The sequence below is a fragment of the Leptonotus elevatus genome, chromosome 6 (assembly GCF_054856555.1).
Source record: "Leptonotus elevatus isolate MCC_2025b chromosome 6, RoL_Lele_1.0, whole genome shotgun sequence".
NCBI classification, from domain to species: Eukaryota; Metazoa; Chordata; class Actinopteri; order Syngnathiformes; family Syngnathidae; genus Leptonotus; species Leptonotus elevatus.
In genome coordinates, this window is record NC_141244.1 from 13,290,982 (window position 1) to 13,311,288 (window position 20,307).

Here is a 20,307-nt window from a genome sequence, read left to right on the forward strand (position 1 = left end):
TTCATCATTATTCATACATCTGTTTAAAACAGTGGGGAAAATAGCTTTTTTTGCAACATGGCCCTGGTTGATCTCTTATACTCTGCTGCCACCTGCTGGCCGTTTTTAACAAGCATTGCTTTGAGGGGAACAACCCCTCCAATGCCTTCTTGCATCATCATCATCATCATCATCATCACCTCTTCCCGTTTGCAGGCCACTTGTCTCGCTATAACTCCATCCTGAACCAGATCCCAGTCCAGTCAGCTACATCAGTGCGTACGGTGCCCGGACCACCTGGTGAGCCTGGCAGAAGAGGCCCCCCAGGACCTCAGGGAGAGCAAGGACCATCCGGCAGGCCCGGTTTCCCTGGTCCTAACGGGCAGAGCGGGCGACCAGGAGAGAGAGGTGAGGGACGAAGATGTTTGAGTGGCATGTAGACCAAATAGGACTTGGGTCTCGTCTCGAAAGGATGACGCGTGTCAAGACGGGGACGGGCGGGAATGGATTCCCTGTCCATTGTCAATCAATTGTGTGCTATAAATAATATATAAAATATATAATTGTGTGGTATAAAGTAGAAATGGAAAATGTGATATGCCACACGCTGTCGTCAGGTCTTGCAGGGGAGAAGGGTGAGAGGGGGAGTCAAAGTGTTGGGACTCAAGGGCCGAGGGGACCCCCAGGACCACCAGGTGAGATGAACTCCACCAAGAAGTTTTTGCAATTTACTGTCTAATGTGTTTGATATACAGTATGTCACAAAAGGTGAGCCCGCCCCTCGCATTTCAGCAGACATTCGATTCTATCATTTCATGAGGAAATGACACGTTGATACAATGAAAAGTAGTCAATGGACATCTTGTATAACAGCGTGATTGTTTTGCTCAAAATACAGACATTCATATCTAAACCCTGGCAACAAAAGTGAGTACACCCCTAAGGTATTAATATTGCAAATGTCCCCAAAAAATGTCAACTATGAAAAATATATTATTTTGAATGTTGAAAAACTGCCGTATATGAAGTCAAAAACGAGGCAAATGGCTGCCCTAAGCTTAGATGGGCGCGTGAATTCGACCAAAAAGGCCACCACGAATGAAACAAGAAACCTCATGTATAATTTATTTGAATTGACCAAAATCGAATCTCATCAGTTCAGGTTGGAATTTTTTGTGCCAATATAGGATTCTATTTTTGTTCCCGCGGATGAAACTTGACCTTCTTTTAGCCGATAAGACTCCAGATCATCAATCTTCACACATTGATTTCATGGGCGACAAAGGCCTTGGCAGAGGTCTGCATTTACCGGAACCGCCTGAACACTGCTCGATTATTCCCAAAGTATGTCGAAGGGCTTCGAGCCTCTGGAGCTCGTCGCGTTTCTTCCGACAAAACCGTATGTTTCGGCAGTAGATTTAAGACGCTAAGACTGGTTGCGCTTTTGCTCTCTGATGAAATGAAAGGCAGCTTGAGGGAGTGCGTTGCACTTAAGACAAAAGGACTCAAACTTGATTTCCTCATAAGCATTGGGATTTGTCTGCCTCAGCATGGTGATAGCCTTGAGTGCGTATAACACATTCTTGTGATATTTTAAATAAGCTCCCTTCAAACTCAAAGATGAACCACGCTCATCCGTTAGTCGTGCATTACAGGGATGTTATTTTTTAAGAAATGATGTCCAATGGATCCAAATGGGACATCTCACTTAGCCAAATATACTGTAGATTTCATCTCTGGCTGACTCTGAAAGTGAGTCGTGATGGAGTCCATAAAACTGAACCCTGTGGGTAAATGTCTGCTTGTTAGCCAGCTTCTCGTTTCCCCCGTGGCTTCCTTTATGCAGAATCCACATGGCAGGCAGTTCTTAATTCTTTAGTATCGCTTTGTTGCAGGAGTAGGCTGGGAAAGTTGATAGTTCAATGACATCATCCACGCTGGATTTGTCATTATTTACCTATACTTGCACACCTTTGCTCTGATTCGGTCCTCAGGTTTACCGGGTGAGGGACGCGCAGGCAGTCAGGGGCCCCTCGGCCGGCCTGGGACCCCGGGGATTCCAGGGAGGCCGGGCAATCCGGGTTCAACCGGGCCAGCCGGATCACCGGGTTACTGCGACCAGAACTCTTGTTTGGGATACAATGTTGGAGGTAAGCGCACTGAAAATCGACTTGGGTACAGTAATCAACTAGTTGTACTTTATTAGACCACCACTCGACATAAGTAGACAGTGAAGGTTTGGGTCCATTTTTGACATCATGAATAAAAACTGCTGCAAATTGAAAATACTATTTTCGATTGCTCCTGTCAGTCGTGAACCTTAAGAATTATCATGAAAAATATCTCTATTAATGCCAGATTATTCAAAAACAAAAACAAAAAACAATTCAGGGGTAACGTGAAAGAACCACACAGACATTAATAACCTGGCAGCTCCTCCTCACGCTGGTCACACGCAGCATCCCACTCAGCATTTGGCGCAAGTCTGCCAACGTGCTCGTGTTGATCGCACGAGTGTCCAAAGGGGTTGAGGTCAGGACATTGTGGAGGCGTTCTCTGACAATCCCTCGCTCCGTGGGGGTCGTCACAAATGTGGTCATCTTGCCACAGCTTCAGAAATTCGTTTTGATATCGCTGCATTAGAGTCAAGTGTTGTTTTTGGCAGCCATTTTGGTTTAAGTTGTGGTATTTTGGATGAAAATAGTTAGTCTAAATGTGACAAAGTTCATAACAGAAACAACTCCATATTTCATAGTAGGGACAGTGTTCTTATTTTTTGCTCTGCTTTGTTTTTGTATCTGTGAACATAGCGCTGATATGCCTTGTCAAAAAGTTCCACTTTTGGCTGGTCAGTCATTGCTTCAAAAGTCTGTGCAACAAAATATAACATTTCACGAGGCTTGTTTTTGAAAATCATTCTGTTAACTTATACCACAATTCACTGGGGCTCACTCCAAACATTCCCACTACTTAGTTTTACCAGACACCATTTTGAAGTTCCCCTCTATCCAAATCAGCCAAATGTGGCAGGTGTTCCCAATCAGGCTCAAAACAACAGCGCATGGCAACAGCAAAACCAGCTGTTTGGCATCGCCAGAGGATTTGGCAGATTTTTTTTTTTTTTTTTTTTAAATGGTTGCTGTCCTCATACTCAGCTCTGCTGCTCATCCCACAAATAAATACAATTTGGCAACGCTTAAAAGGAAAATCAACAAACTCATTTTCTATAATTGAGTACATCATAAATGTAACTTCTTCAGACCAACTCTGATTGCACAATTCCCTGATAGGAAGAATCTCATCTCAGTAGTCATCGTGGTTACATCCAAAATCGTATTTTCACAACACAAAATGTCCTCGTGTTTTTCTATTTCTAAGCCTAATTAATTTGAAATGAATGATATTTATTCAGGCAGACCAGCCAAATGCTCTACTTCTTAATAATTCATGCAGACATCAACCTCCTATTTGGACCGAATTTGAGGCAGCTGCTCCATTTTGTAAAAAATAAATCGATATATATTTATTTATTAAGGGCAACAATGTAGACAGCGGCGGCGGGTTCGCACTTTGTTATTGTTCTCATAAACCTCTCAGACATCGCACACTAATCTGGCTTTTAGAACTGTTGCACTGACAAGTTTATGTATTCGACAACTGTCTGAGTGTGTGGTTTGGTAAACAAACCCCAACGCAGATAAAAGGCGGATTTGAATATTGATAGTGATGAGCAGGCTGTACGTCTGATGGGCCTGCTTCACAGCAAAGCTATCACACCTCTAACAGCTTTTGACACCTGTGTCGTCTTTTAAAACCATCAAGCCGCATTCATATTCCTGAAAATTATCCAGTCACTATGTTGTTGTTTATAACTTTGAAAAGCCTCGTCTGTTCTGCTCTAAAGGGTTTTTGGGTGAAATTTTATGTCTCTTTGTAATAAACACCAGCATTTGTTTGTCGGTTGCATGTCAGATTGCATTTTAATTCACTATACGAAAATGTAGCTTCAACTAGAAGACATTCAAACAACTTAAAATGTTATGAAGACTAATTTTATGTGAAACAATTTCACTGTTATCATGCTTAGCATTTGAGGCAATATTCTTCTAAACAATATACTACGTATGATTGTGTTTTTACGCTTTTGGCAAAGTTTTAAATCCATCTATCTGTGCCGTGTTTGTCGTAGCAGCTAACTTGCGCTAAGCTAACCTAGGGTAGGGTGACCCTATTTCCAAAAATGACGACACTCGGCCCCGCCTCGAGATACTTAAATGGTAATCAAAGCTTACTCGCCACACGTTATAACTATTTTAACATATGCCTCCTCTGTATGGGTAAAAAATAATAATAATACAAAGTTATATTCTGAAGTCTTGCTTGACAAATGGATAAATAAGCCCAACATTTTTTACTCCAAGATCTACTTTTGAAGCAGTCAACCTCCCGCGACAGCTTTTTTGTTTTTTGTTAAGTCGAACCTGCACTGCACACACACCTTTGTCTCGGTTCGGAAGCACAGTATGCTACCAGTGAGCTAAAATCTGGCCACCGACATAGCTCAGTATTGTATTTGAACACTGAGAAAGTGAGGTACACGCTCAGAGAAAAATTTCAAGCCTCACTTAAGATGTCTTTTTTTTTTTACATGACAAATTCCCATTTACCTACCAAATCAAATTTATATGATATATATTCATTAGTCTTACAAAGCCTATTCATTTTAAATGCATCAGGTTTGTGTATTTAGTATTAATAAAATATAATTACTCTAAATTAATAATAATGAATATTTATTTAAAATACATAAAAGTATATTGTTTGAATTGCATAATAATCAGGTTACCTATATACGAAAAATATACTGCTATGTGAAAAACACTTATGTCCATTAAAAAAATATATACATTTTTATGTTTATGGGATTAAACTGAATGCAGATGTCCCAAAAACTTAAAAAAATAACAAATAAAAAAGTAATTATACTTTATTAATACTAAATACATAAACCTGAGGAATATGCATTTAAAATCAATAGGCTTTGTTAGACTAATGAATATATATCAAATAAGTTTTATTTGGTAGGTTTGTGTTAAAATTATGTAAACAAATAAATAAATAAAAATATATATATATAAAGTACATGGGAATTCGCTATAATAATAAAAAAAAAAAACATAAATCTTAAATTAGGCCTGAAATATTTTTGTGAGTGCATAAAAGGCTGACCTACTTTTTTCTTAAAAAAATATTTTTTTTTTAAAAAGTATTCTAACAATAACAACATGCCGGTGCTCTCCGCCTCCAGATTATTGCACAAAATGCCAGTCAAATTCAATACATACTAATTGGTCCTATGTGAAAAATTATGAAAACTGGACATTTTCATGACTTTATAAAATAAATTTAAAAAAAATCAGATGATATAAAAAATAAAAAAATTCTGCCAAAAGAGGATGTTTTGTCACTCTAACCGAGGGGGGTTTGTCGCTCCAAATTTGCAACCTCCCTTGAGGCCAACAGCAAACGAGAATATATAAAGTGTATAATTCATGTATGTATAAAATGTATCTGTTGTAGTGGTTTTTTTCTTATAAAATTAAATCGAGATGTTTGATGATGTCCTTACATTGTAACGATTACATCGTTTTCTTCCAGTTCAACACTAATTAATTCCCCTGTCAGATCTCTGCAAACTGTCTTTGAGCGTTTGAAGCATCTGGTGTCTTTGGGTGTCTTTGTGACTTGAGATAACATCTCTTTTCCTTCTTCCCTTTCCTCCTCTTCCTCATCTACGACTCAAGTTCAACGGGACTATGGGAATGATTACTGACGAGCGTTCTCCAGCTGTCCTTCCTCTGCATCCTGTAGATTCAAAGACTTCCTCAAGACATCCGTCCTCCTTTGCGATGGACAATTGCAAGCATTTAAAACTTCCTGCAGGAGCGTCCGCCACGCCGTCCCAGAATGGCTTCATAGTTGCACACGTTGGATTTTTCTGAAAAAGAAAACATCAAATTCCCGTCGCCATATTTTGACAATCTCCGAGGCAACCCTGGATTATAGTTTACCAAAAACAGACCATAATGCTGTTATTATGTGCACACAATGCTTCCGTGCCGCAGCCTCTTCCAATCTCTTCAGCGCTAATCTGGTCTTTCAGGCCCACTGGCAAGTGAGGAGTTCTTCTTGGCTCTTTTATTGAGTTTGCCTGCTTAAAAGATGGCCACAACCCCCTTGGATTTTGGGCTGGGTGTTGTCACTATTTCTAAGGGATGAGAGTTCAACCTCTGCATGCTCCTCATATTTCTTCTCTTCTTAAAATGGTGGCTGGGCAGTCCCCCCCCCCCACCCCCCCAAAAAAAACTAATCTAGGCAGCTCTAACTCTGCTACTGTTCCCCTCACCCTCTCACAGTCCAAACTTTGCCTCACGGTGGCTACCAGCCCTACAACCCTTCTGCAGTGGCTTACAACGACCAAGGAGCCCGAGACGACGATGACGACGAGGAGGAAGATGAAGAGGAGAGCGAGGAGGACCCTTATTACCGTAGTTATGCCCCTCCTCCCTATCACTATGGTTACCCTTCTGGCCCCTCCCACTCGGAAGACGTGGAGCTGCGGTCGCCCGGCGTGGTCAGGAGGTTGGCCCGCGACGTGGTGGTCATGGAGAGCGAGAAGAAGACCGCACTCACCTCAAGTGCTTGAGTTCTACCCACCCACACACGCACGCACGCACGCACACATCAGACCCCTCCCCTCTCCAAGTGGTTCACTCCACCTGTTGAAACATTGTAAATATCTCTTGTATAATATTGCAAAAAGTGCCTGATCTTTGTGATCGTCAAGGTGAGGTTACTTATGGCAAGCCATTTGAGTCATTATTCAACATCCTGCAGAAATTCCACTTGCCAAGTCGGGGAAAAAAAAGACCCGACTTCACCTTTGGAAACACAGACTGTGAATGGTAAAACACAATTTATTCGACGCAGATAAAACTTTTCTTCATTCATAAATATTCGAAATAACTTCACGTAACACAACGTACGTGACAGTATGCCGCTATCGCTCTGCATGAAATTATACGGTAAACTACTGAACTGTATGGAATGCTTATGAAATAAGATAAAAACAATAAATTAAGCAACATTGGGGGTCAAAAATAAAATACAATTTATCACTATCCGCCATTTTGGTTGTTTACTTTCGCCTCGAAGGCTTTCAGGTCGGAACTGGGAAAAAAACAACTGATATATCTGACTTCCGACCATCCTCGTATGCAGCATTGCTAGTGCAAACAGAGCATGTACTAGCACCTGAACTTTGAACTTGATATTGAATAAATGCTCCAACAGCTTTCTATAAGCACCTGCTCATCTTCACGAATGTCTCCTCCTCGTATTTAAAAAAAGAAAAAGAAAAAAAAAAGAATTACAAGCTTTTACCACTTGTACAGGCAGCTTTTTACATTGATTAAACATCAGCGGTTGATTTGTTTCAGCGTGTTCATCTTTTCGGCCGTGTTCACACTTGCTTCATTTGAAAAAGTACTGTAACAGTGAAATTAAACTCGAGTGCGGAGTGGCTCACTTGAGCTCAAATGTAAATGCAACACAGAACAGTTAAAATCCCAGCAAAAAGCATTGACACGTCTCAAATAGTCAGCAGTAAAAAAAAAAATCTATTTCCTCTCTGCCACGCGTCCTACAGCGCTTGGCAGATACATTTCATAAGCTTGTGTGTGACATATCTACAGAAGAGGATTAGGGTTAGTGAAGAGAGGAAAAGGCAAGATTCTCACTTTAAAATCAGAACTCATTTTATTTTCAAAATTCTGACTTTAAAGTGAGAATAATAGTAGCACTTAGAATTCTGACTTTAAAGTCAGAATTCTAAGTGCTACTATTATGAGATTAAAGTCAAAATTCTGAGATTAAAGTCAAAATTCTCACTATAAAGTGAGAATTCTGAGATTAAAATCAGAATTCTGAGATTAAAGTGAGAATAAAGTCAGAATCCTGCCAAACTTATTTTTTCTCTCTTCACTGGCTCTAATACTCACAAATGGTAACAAAAAGAGCAAAATACAATTTAACTTCATCTCAGCTCAGACAGCCTTTCTGACAGTTTTTCCACCTATTTTCTGTATGTTTCTGTTTGATTAAGTCTGAATTTAGGTAGGAAGTGGCCTAAGGTTATATAGAGTTCTTAGGTTGTGTGCCAACATATTCTTCCGTTGCACAAACTGTCATTTTGCATCATTTGTAACCATGAAATGTCGTTGTTTCGGTACTATCGAAAACCGCTGACTTCCTAAATTAGACGACAAGTGTGAACACTGCCCTAAATCTAAAAGTGATTTCTCTGTACAGTGTTGTGTTTACTTCTTTTCTGCTGAATGCATCGAACCCCTCCCCAAGTTACCTGAACACTGTGGAATTCATACTTGTTGCAATTCTATTGTTACTACTCAGTGTTTGTGTTGCCATAACTTCAACTTGTGCGGCATTGAAGTCTCCTCTTGACTTGATAACCACCATTTTGTGTTACTGTTGTCACTGCTCACTTAACGTGTCTTGAAAGTGGCATTGCACATCTGTAATTGTTTTGTCAATATTCCCTCAAAATATGACATCATCACTAAGAAACATACTTGGACACTAATTCAGCTCTCCATTTGTCACGAAACAATTTGATATTGATCAATCCGAACATCTCCAATCTTGCTGAACATATCGTAGCTGATTATTGTTTTTTTTGATGGTTGACCATTGACTTTCAGAAGGAATCTCAAGGTCAAGTATGTTTGATTCAAAGCACATTGTCATACCGTGAAAAGATTGATAAGGGCTTTCCAGATGAGAAAACCAAATAAGTCACTAAACAACACTTTTCCAATACATCATGTATTGAGTTGATTTACTTCAATTGGGCATCAAACAATAATACAAAATACTAAAATGACAAAGTGAGGCAATTGCTTTAATCAGATACTCGGTCAGCCTGCTGTTGCTGTTGTTTACATTTTGTTATTGTTGAGTCTGGTCTGGTCCAGTTTACAGTCAAAGCAGTTGGGAATTGTTCACAAGCACAAAAATAAAACTTGAGCAGTGAGCCGACCCGCATCTTCTCTGTTGTTGTTTTTTTTCTAACAGAACATGAAACGTGTCTCATCGCATGAATTTTGTTTGCTTTTATAACCAATAAATCTGTAATGAGACAATTGATGTCTTTGTTGTTTGTGAAAGTTACACAGAAATGTTCATACTGTGTGTTTAAAAAATAACCCAATAAGAATGCCCCAATTTTTTGGGTCTATTTTGTAACAAACGGAAGACATTGTCAGAAAGAAAAACATTATACTATGAATAGTTTTGGCTTATCTCAAATGGGGGGGGGGGGGGGGGTCAAGAACGTATGCGTGGGAGTCAAATAATGTCAAGAAGTGTAGCTATTAAACGCAACAGGAGAATTACTTGTAAAACTGCCAACACGTCAGTCACGTCGGCCTTCCTAGTCCATCTTGAAGTCTTCAGGTCTGCGGAGAAGAAGAAGACAAAGACGCATTTCCCATTAGAGCACCCACTGAGGCCACACGTACGAGGAAGAGGAAGGTGATGGATGACAAGTCTCGCAGATTTGTATCCATGTTTGTTTTTGTGTTTTCAAAATGACACCAAGCACAACATCTTTTTTTTTGTCTTGTTGTTCATCTTTAATTTCAGACGCGAGTCAGATATTATCAGGCGGCGGCGTTTTGGTTTAATGGCATCTCTTTCGACTATAGCTCTGTGTTTATGTTGTTTACTTTCTGTCTGAGCTCATGTTTGATTGTGTGTGTCTGCTCCCAGGTGCTGAGAGAATATTAACTTTGTGTTAATAAAGGCTAATGATTAAAATTGCCCTCAGTGACTCTAACCACACACACCCCGGTGTAAAATAAACTGAAAAGATTGACTGAATATTAACAAGGTCCCTTCTCGAACACTTTTAACTTGACCTTGACGACCACACTGCGCAACACTGATTGGCTGAAGATTGGGCCGGCAAACAATACCAGCTCGCTCTCATTTATCACCACGCACACACACGGAAATGGCCGACACTTGAGCAGAGGCCAAACAGGGACAGGCTTGCACATAGTGCACTAATCTGCCTGTCGGCTCAGCATGCAAATGTGCGAGGTGTTGACCTGCAATTTAAGGTGTTGAGAGAATTGTTTGTTACAGCACCTGTCAAGGTTTTTCAATGGTTTCAAAACATCTTGTAAAAAAATACACACAGTGCTGCTCAAAAGTTTGTGAACCTCTTGAGCAATTTGGATTTTCCAATTGTTGCAACCTGATTTTGTTGTTCAATCTGAACCATTACATTTTATATGAAATTATCAGGTGTGCGTTTATCAATTCAATGCATTGGTCTTTTTTTAATTTATTTTTTATCAATTTTGTAGTCAAAACTAAATCAAAAATAATTTTTGTGTAATTCATGTATGTGCACCCTAAGCTGCATTGCTTAAAACAAGCAGTCAACTAGGATCAGGTAGGACAAATTGGTAGCTAAACTAACCACTGAAATGGACCAATGAGATGAGAAGTTTAGCAAAGAAATTGTGCATCACTGACTGAAACAGAGACAAAACCACGTGACTTTAGTCTTACCCAGGTGAACCCATACAGGTCAGTCATGCTGAGAGGAAGAAAAAAAGGTGGGTAGTGACAGCACATCTGTCTGGGGAAAGCTATAAAGTCATCTAAAAAATAATTGAGCTTCATCATTCCACTGTGAAGCAGATCATCTGCAACTAGAGAACGCTGAAAATTACTACAATCCAGCCTAGAAGTGGATGACCTTCTAAAATATCAGCAGGAACCACAAGAAAAATCATAATTCAGGTGTGCATCACATTGAGGGATTTGCAGATTTCTTTTGCTGCATCTGGGACACATGTGCATGCTTCAACAATCAGAAGAAAAGCCAATCAACAAGGCTTTCGTGGAAGGCTTGCTAGGTAGAAGCCTCTGCTCACAAAAAAGATCAAAACTGCCCATCTCAACTTTGCTATAGAGTACCTGGACAAACCTGAAGCTTTTTGGAAGTCCCTTCTGTGGACAGATGAGTCCAAAATTGAACTGTTTGGTCTCAACTAAAACAGTCATGTTTGATGAAAAGTCAACACTGCATACCAGCAAAAGAACCTTCTCCCTACAGTGAAGCATGGTGGTGAGAATGTTAAGTTCTGGGCTGGCTTTTCATCCTCAGGACCTGGACAACTCCACATAGTCCAGGCAATCATGAATTCAAAGGAATATTGTGAAATCCTAGATCATAACCTGAAGCCGTCCTTTGTGAAGTTACAGCCTGGTAGAAGATGGATCATGCAACCTGACAATAATCCAAAGCATTCCAGCAATACAACCAATTAATATCTGAAGAACAACAAGATTCATGTTCTGCATGTGCCCAGTTAAAATACAGATTTAATTTATTTCAAAGCCAAGATCTGTTCTCCCCATCATCCCCCTGTCACAGTTAGTCACAGCAGAACCGGTTTGCTCCATGCCTTTCAGACACCCTATTAAAAGGCGCAAAAGCAGCCATTTCAATTCGTCTGATGTTTGATAAATCAAATTGTGCTCGCTAAATTAATCTATTTGCATATACTCCCCACAGATGGGCAAAATGAACCGGGCAGTCATTTTGCCCATTTGCCAGAGATAACACTGGGTGTGCCCGGTGAGTTGATCAGCTTTCACATCTGTTTGCCTGTTTTTACAAAATCAAATCTTCAAAAAATCAGGCCTTTATTTACTAGATGGAATCATGCCGCAGGTCTTTCAAACTGAAACTAAATTAGGTGGTAAAAAATTGGCAAAATTGGTCTCCTTTTAAATTCAGGCATTATTCAAGCCTTTGCTATTACTGAATTCAGGCTACCGTGTAAAAAAAAAATTAAAAATTAAAAAAAAGACCTCTTACGAGTGAGCAGCAGTGTGCTGAGAAGATGAGTTGGCCTGGCCAAAGAACAAGTGTGAAGTTAATGAAGCAGTCGGCTGGCCAATGACCCGACGGCGAGAGGACGTTGACTACGCGCGAGGCCACATGCTGACAACATGATGATTCCGATGTTGACAGCAAAGTCGGGCGTCACTGTCATCATCCTGCAGAATCCTCTGACAAGCCATGAATACGATTACGCTGTCCCTCTGACAAAAAGTAGGTTGGGTGAGACGTTTTCAGCCTTTTTTATTCAAAGTTTGTCACAGCAGCCGTCTGAACAAGACCTGAAAAATAACAAGCCACGTCCAGTTCAATCAAATCAGCCACACGGCACAAGTGAAAGTGAAGGGAGGCACGGAATGGAACTCGACCAACAAAGACAGAATAAACAAATGTTGGTACAAGCATTCCAGCAGCTTGTGACGACAAGCATACACCTCATCAAGAATGAATTGGGGAAAGTTAGGCCAGAGACCAGACCTAATCCAGGGTTATAATCGTAAGGTGGTTTTTTTTCGTCATAGGTTTTGATATTTTGTCATTTTAAATTTTTTAATTCAATTAGTTTTCTTTATTTATTTATTTATTTTTAAATAGGCGCGATTATTAGTTTCAGTATTAGTTTTACTTTTTTATTTTTAATATTTCATCAGCCTGTTAAAATAATAACCTAAGTCTTATTTTGACACCAAAAAAAGCCTTGAAAATATGTATTTACTTAGTGATCTTTTTTGTGCCTCCTCGGGATGATGGCCTTCTCTGCTGAAATCAGCAACATACTTAGTTAAACAGATAATTCAATTCGGCCCCTGAAATGAAATTATTAACTCATTCACTCCCAGCCATTTTTACTGAAGCAATCCCCTTTGCTCCTGGCTGTTTTACTGGATTGTTCTTCTTTCATCAGGACAAATGAGTATATTTCCATCTGTTTCTGTTTTGCAGCAATTCACAAATCTGTTTAAAAACACTGGGGGGAAGCCCTTTTTTCAACATGGCCCTGGTTGATCTCTTATACTATGCTGCCACCTGCTGGACGTTTTTGTAATAACTACCATTGCTTAAAGTGTCTTCAGTTTAGAGGCTGCATCAAAGCCTTCTGTTTGCTCTAGCATAAAAAAAATTATGTTTTGGGGACCATGGTAATATTTAAAATGTTTTTGGTAAAGGTTTTGGGAGCAAATTAGTTAATGATTATAACTAGAATGTGGTTCAATTTTTCATGTTTTCTGAAAAAAAATTACTTTGTCCTAAATTGTTGGGACTTTTTGATTTGTGGCGTTCCAGTGTATTTATCTGTTTAGGGTTTTTACGTTGCCACTGAAGACTCTCCGGAGGGCCTGAGTTAGCTCCATTTCTTTATTACACGAGCAGCTGCAGCACTTTCAACCATCTGGAGCTTTCCCTCTACAGCAGCCAAGAGTTTAAAAGCACCAAGTCAAATGGCCATCAACTCAACATGGCCCCCTTGTCGTCCTTGACCGTTTCCAATATACAAAAACATGAGGCTGTTCAAAGCCAACGTATTTGTCTGCCCCAGCATTCGTCTCATGTTGCTTTCAAGCGCGTGTGATTTTGTACATACGGCGTCCACAGTCTGGGGAAGGCGTTGATCTCCTCTTGCGTGTACTCGCTGAGCTTCTTGGGAATTATTCTGGGCTGAGGCAGCTCCTCCGTCAGGTTGGCTCGGATGTCGTCGGGCAGCTCCTATCAATGGACACACACATGTTGATAAATGAAGGGGTGTGGAAAGAAAATGGAAATACATCATTTATCATGGGGCATATGTTTCGCATCCGCCACCCATCTGCAATATAGAAAGACTGTACTAAAAATGAATTTGGCCAAACACAGTTTGTTTTCTTTAGTGCCTGTCAAGAAATGGAGGAGTGTCAGATAACAAACACCACTTTAAAAGGGAAGTCAAGTCCAAAGATTTCTTTCTAATAATATGTTCTATGTGACTACCCACTAGTCTAAATGCGATATTATGAATAATATGTAGCGGCCATTTTGTCACTTGCTGTCAACTGAAAATGACACCATATTGCCTTAAGGGCTCTGGTAACGACCAGTCACGGCTCATCTGTTTTCTGAGTTTGGTCATGTGACATTCACAAGTTGAGATATGATTGGTCGTGTCCTTATGGCAATGGGATATAATTTTGAGAATTTTATTGTTGTTTTTATTATGTAAAAAAAACAAAAACTGTCAATATTTTTTAATTCATTTTCTTTTTATTATACATTATTAAATTTTTACTTTAAAATTATCCTATGGACAATCATTAGGAGCGTGCTCGGGCCCTGACTGAAAGTTCTGCGTCTTGCTTAAGAGCACCTCAACAGTCCTGACTCCTCAAGGCACAAACTGGCAGGTGTCCAATACGCAGCCCTAATTTCCAGACTATTACGCCAATAAGGACACTTTCACATGACATTTTATGCGCACCCCCGAGTCAAGTCCTTACCGACTGAGCTACCGCTGCTTTTTAAACCTTTGCGTGACCTGAAGATATGACTCTCCAAGGCCTCTCCACAGGCTTATTAATGACTAAACTCAAGGTGGGTGGAGATAAATATTCATTAAGGGATCCAACAAAGCCAAAGACAAAAACACCACAGCATCAAATAGACACTTGACACGCTACTCGAGGGAATTGCTAGCGTGCCCCACTATGGAAGCTCTTTACTAGTCATTAAAGACACATACAACACAGCAGGGGGTCGGGGTCACTTTTATCATCGTGTGACTTAGGCTGCATATTCTGCATTCTTTTTTTTATAATGTGATGATGCTTTTATGTTGCCAAACTATCATAATGGGGTTACTGTGAAAATTAGGTTTGACCCATTTAGATACCTGATTGATCATGCCTGTCCTTATACCAAAGTTGCAGACTTAAGATGTAAGTAAGCCTAAGTCTATGGCGCCACCTACTGCAGGAAAAGGATATTACAAGAAGAAAAAACGTTTCAACAGGCAGTGATAATTTAATGTGTAAGAAGGGGCAACACTGAAAAGAAAGAAATTTAAATAAGGTCAAATGTGTTTAAGAGATGATGTGTACGTACGTCTTCAGGAAAGATGTGTAAACGTTGCATCATGGTACGCCTGTGCAGGTTCTTGGGCAACATGCCGTACACGGCTAATTTCACAATCTGGTGGGAGGAGAAATGTTTCAATCCATTTTAACAAAACACTGATGAAGTGTCTTGCAAGAGAAAAAAAAAGTGAATAAGTATCTCTCTCTCTCTCTCTCTAAAAAAAATGCAAATATTAGGAAAACAAACAAAGATGTTCAGGAATAAAATTAGCATTATCAATTGAGTATTTGTGGTGCTTACAGCTTTGGGGTCTTTTTGATGGAGCTGAGCAGCAGTGACTTGTTTGAAGCCTCCGGGGTAGCTTTGGAAAAACAAAGAAAACACATCAAGTTGCTTTATGTTGCTGTTGCTTATGTTGCTTTATGGGCTCTGGGAAACATGTTTGGTTTTTGCTTGTAATTGTTGGACACAACAGAAAAATGTTGTGAAACTCTTATCTTCTAGAGCAGCTTTCCCCAAACTTTATCATAAAAAAAAAAAAATCTCATGGCACATCACAAACAAAATTGTCACAAAAAGTATACAGTGGAGCCCTGCTATTCGCAGGGGATAAGGACCGGGCCAGCCCGCAAATTGCAAAAACCCGCATATAATTGACACTCATCGAAATGCATTAGGGGGGGAAATAACTAATAAAAAACCCAAAAATCTGCAAAAAAACCACAAACTAAGCATTCAATATGCTAAAATAGGGAGGAGAATGGGTGGGGGGGGGGGTGGGGGCAACAAAACACACACACAAACAAAATAATTGTAAAAATATATATTTTTAATTGAAATAAATCTGCTCAATTTACTCAAAAATTGCTTCTACACACTACAGTGAGTATGCCATGATTCTGTTTTCTGATTTTCAATAAATGGATGCCCCTACTGCCATCTAGTGAAGAATTGAATTGTTCTTCCTGTTGCTATACATCACTGACAGTGTAGCTCGAGGGCCAGAGTCCTAAGTTTTGGATGGTTCCCTTCTCCAACACACTTGATTGATGATCAGCTCATCAGCAAAATCTGCATATGCCTGATAACGATCATGTTGATTGGAATCAGCTCTGTTGGAGGAGGAAAATCTCTAAAAACTGCAGGACCCCGGCCCTTGAGGACCGGAATTGTCCACCCCTGGTGTAGCTAAATAAACAAAAACACATTATCTGGAGTAAACGATAATTGGCATGGCACACTTGATGATCTCAGTGGTTGGGAATCACAATTTAGTGGACCTTTCTAAAGGAGATGCTTTAAATCCACTCACCCAGTGTGTGACGAGTAGACTTTCTGCTCCCATTTGTTACCAGAGAAGGCAATGTGTTTACTGTTTATTACCACTACATGGTCACCACAGTCACCTGTACATAGAAGACACATTTAGGTCAAAGGTCAGCACAACAATATGATGACAGGTACAAACATAATAGAGGTGTTATTTACTACTATCACAAAGGATGGTTGATTATACATATTCAGAATAGTCATCAGTGCTCCAATATTCTTTTATTATTATTTTACTTGCAGTTTAACCATAATATAAATTATTGCCATACAAATGTGTTAATAAGGATTGTGTGTGTGTGTTTTTGTAACAACTTACTGAGTGCATGGTAAATCGGTTTGTGTTTCCCTTGTAGCCTGATTGAGCACATGGAGGCTATTTTGCCAGGAGGCTGTAATCTGGCATCGATCAGGAACCACGAGCGAGCAAAGGTGGCCCATTGCTAAAAAGATGGAGGGAAATTTAACCAACACGCACCGTTATGTCAAAGTGAAATATGGACTAGATTCACAAAGTGACACATTCATCTTCCGAATGAAACCACCAGTGTAACAAAACAAATCTAAAGTGAGTAACTATTAATACTGAATGTGCATAATACAAAATAGAGCATTACTCAATTAACCTATCCAACAAGTGAACAGAACCATGTTTTATATGTGAAAACACAGACAACTCTCTAGTACATATTGTTAATTATGTGAATGCACAGTTAGCAAGATAGCTGGAAGCATGAGCAGTCTGTAAAACCGCGCAGCACGAAAAGCATGACATATATACAAAATACGCAAAAAGCCAAAAGATAATACTTTCATTAAAAAATCAGTACCTGGGCAGATCTAGAGAAACTTGACATTTTGATAACACTAGAAGTTCATCCTCGTATCGTTTTAATTTGACCGTCAACGTGAGTGAAGGTGCGGTAAGGCTATTTAGTCGTCTGAAACAGTGTTTGAATGGAGAGTTCTGCATGAAATGTGTGCACTACATTTTGTTTCTGTATAAATGTAATATTTCTCCCCGTTTTTTTATGTATAATAATTAGGAGAGACAAAGAGTGACAAATACAGTATAGCTATATACTTAAGCATTGAGGAATGTTTTTGGTCAAAGGGTTACGTTCACGCGAAAATACAGTTTCTACACGGGTTTATTTTGACATGACACACAGTTCAGCTTCCTTCCCGCGACAAAGAGAGGGCGCGTAATTTTGATGACAAGCCAACGCAGCACTTAATTTTCTTAAAAACACGCATTAAGAGGACATTTTTCTCTTTTGATTCACTTACGTGCTAAAATTGTATCTGGATTTATTCAATCGGCGGTCTGTTCAAAATGAGAACTTTGGAGGAAGTTCAGGCGACGCTTGAGATCGCCAAGCTGAAAGAGGAAGATCTGCAGAAAACAATTCACTGTTTGTCCCTGGGAGAGAACGTCTCGTCTGCAGATTACTGTCTGATGGAGCTGGACGACATCCTGTGCAAACACATAGAAGCGGGTAACAGGTCGGAACCATTTTTGAAATTTGTACTTTATGGTTTGTATCTGTAGACCTGACTGAGGTGTGGTCTTCGGCAGACTGGTGATCAGAGGGGACAAAAATGAACACGCCGTGCTGTGTAGCGGTGACAAAACTTACGATTTGAAGATCGCAGACACGTCCAACCTGCTGCTCTTTTTGCCGGGATGCAAAACACCCGATCAGCTCACGAGCAGCCAGGAGAGCACACATCTCGTTCACGCTCAGGTACTATAAGAGTTCTGAAATTTAATTGCATTTCCGTCGGTGGGGGGGGGGGGGGGGGGGGGGCTTCACGACCACCAAGGCCTTCTTTACTGACCTATATCTACGATCTTCAAAATTATCTTATTGACTTGCCTTGTAAAGTCCACGAAAAGTGTATAGTGTTCCACCCTTTTAATGTGCTGTATATCAACTAGGTTTCATTCATATAATACCATACTTAATAACAACAACAAAAAAGAAAATGCGATTAAGCTTAACAAGATCATGCAAATCAGCATCAGTGTTCGACTCAAGTCTGTTCGTCTCTCTTTGCAGGTCTGGGGCTTTTGCAACAGCTACTGGGAAGTGAGGGGACAGCGTCCTAAAGTGAAGAAGCTGCTGAGAGTCTTAAGGGAGAACCCATATCAAGGACCTGTCCTAGCAGGACAGCAGGAGAATACTGAAAACACGGTAACATGTTGGACTTTATATCCTTTAAGCACTGGACATCTTATAAACATCCTTCTTCTGTAGTACACTATGGATGATTTGCTGGAGACGATTCAAGCCAGTGAAGAAGAGCTCAAGAACCACTTGAAGGCCATCCATGCCTGTCAGATAAATGGTAAGAGATACAATATTAACACTTTTAAATGGATGGATCACTGCGTCAGTATTCAATTCATCAACACGGAACAATATTAAAGACTTTTAGCGCGTGCGTTTTGTTTGTTTAGGCTGCTGGCGTGTTCTCGACTCTGACTATGAGATGAAATTGCTCGGTCATGTGACTCAGCTGGTGGACTCCGAGTCATGGTCTTGCAACAAGGTTCCACTTCAAAGCTGTCTGGAGGAGTTAGGCCCACTCGAGCCCAGGTCAGTGCAAACAACCGTAAGTGCAGACAAAGCGCTGTACATTAAGTCCAAATCAAACCTAAAACACATTATAGAACATATTAACAAACAAAAAAGACTTACAAGATCATAATGTCTTTCACAGAGAGATGATTGAGCACTGTTTAAACTGCTATGGGACACGCTACATTCAAAATGGTGAGTGACACATTTGCACAATCTGCAAGAATTGGGAAATAAGAGTTTCACATATCCACTTGCCTCCCGACAGACGATGTGTTCTACGCGCTGGACGAGGCGAAAGTTTGTCGGGCCACTGCGCTCATGTTGCTGAAGAACGCCATCAAGTTCAACCTGAGGGAGTTTCAGGAGGTGTGGCAGCAGAGCGTACCAGATGGCATGAGCTCGAGTCTGGACCAGCTCAAGGTTTGGATCTAATCATCACATTTTCATCGTAAATAAGAAATCCATAGTAGAGTCTAATGAGAATGTTGTACTTTTCTCAAGAGTGTCGCTCTGGTGGACCGCACCTCCCGCCCTGAGACCATCTGTCTTCTGCAGGTAGAAGATCTCCCAGAGGATACACTGGAGCGCTTCAATCATCTTTTCACAATGCGAGAGAAATGGACAGAAGAGGATATTACGCCATATATAGTGTGGGTGTCATCTCTTTTTCCAAGTAGAGATGTTTTAATTGCCACATACAAAATGCGTTTGTTACTTTCTTTTATACCCTATCACATGACTAATGTTGTCGTCCTGCCTGCTTTCCAGGGACCTGTGCGGAGAGAAACGGACAACGGGAGCACTATTGACCAAATACGCCCGATCTTCGATGCAAAATGGCATCAAGGTGTTCAACTCTAGAAGGCCTATTGCAACTTGAACATCATTCTTGTACCAAGTTCCATCATTTCTATATTATAAGACATGTTTATAATGTTTGATACTGAATTTTGGAATTTATCCTGCAAACGTTGGGGGTATTCTGATTACTGATTCAGTTTTAATTGTTTGTATAAATTCATTTTAATAAAAAGCATTTGTTATTATGACTTCTTGGCTTGTCTCATTTATTTCCCTCAAATCTCAAAAAGAGGTCACTTAAAAGGGATGCTTGATTCATTGAGCCATTTGCAGCTGTAAAAAGATGCAATTTTGTGTGATGTGATATCATTTTTCATGAACAATTTATGCATTTAAAAACAAATGTTTCCACTTACTGTCAACTGCGTGACATCACCTGTGCTGAGGAAACAGGCAACGACCAATCATGGCTCACCTCTTTTATGGGTTTGAGCCATGATTGGTCGTTACCCTCATTTCATTGAATTGTACAAGAAAAATAATGAAGTTATCAAATTCATTCTC

The 20,307-nt window shown here is 40.0% G+C and overlaps 3 protein-coding genes across 4 annotated transcripts in view; 2 read left to right on the top strand and 1 right to left on the bottom strand.

Moving 5' to 3' along the window:
• col14a1a (collagen, type XIV, alpha 1a) overlaps positions 1-9,102 on the top strand; it is a 106,789-nt gene extending 97,687 nt beyond the window's left edge. The window contains exons 45-48 of one of the 2 annotated variants that reach the window (XM_086077787.1): positions 196-387; positions 597-674; positions 1,974-2,129; positions 6,396-9,102. In XM_086077787.1, coding sequence (XP_085933913.1) covers positions 196-387; positions 597-674; positions 1,974-2,129; positions 6,396-6,685 — 716 coding nt within the window. In that variant the 3' untranslated portion in view covers positions 6,686-9,102. Of the gene's footprint in view, positions 1-195; positions 388-596; positions 675-1,973; positions 2,130-5,783 lie in introns of both variants that reach the window. The other variant, XM_086077788.1, reaches the window with a different exon arrangement.
• On the bottom strand, positions 8,934-17,301 carry mrpl13 (mitochondrial ribosomal protein L13). Its single transcript, XM_086077790.1, has 7 exons — positions 17,185-17,301; positions 16,674-16,797; positions 16,338-16,431; positions 15,326-15,386; positions 15,053-15,139; positions 13,563-13,684; positions 8,934-9,515 (listed from the first exon to the last, which is right to left on the bottom strand). The coding sequence occupies exons 1-7, from the start codon at positions 17,209-17,211 to the stop codon at positions 9,491-9,493; spliced, it is 540 nt and encodes a 179-aa protein (XP_085933916.1). The 5' UTR covers positions 17,212-17,301; the 3' UTR covers positions 8,934-9,490.
• Positions 17,302-17,535: 234 nt separating this feature from the next.
• Positions 17,536-19,991, top strand: dscc1 (DNA replication and sister chromatid cohesion 1). The gene is made up of 9 exons (XM_086077789.1): positions 17,536-17,860; positions 17,934-18,102; positions 18,418-18,552; positions 18,616-18,706; positions 18,819-18,957; positions 19,082-19,134; positions 19,208-19,362; positions 19,444-19,592; positions 19,711-19,991. Exons 1-9 carry the CDS (start codon positions 17,691-17,693, stop codon positions 19,820-19,822), a joined length of 1,173 nt encoding a protein of 390 aa, XP_085933915.1. The 5' UTR covers positions 17,536-17,690; the 3' UTR covers positions 19,823-19,991.
• The last annotated feature ends 316 nt before the right edge of the window (positions 19,992-20,307 follow it).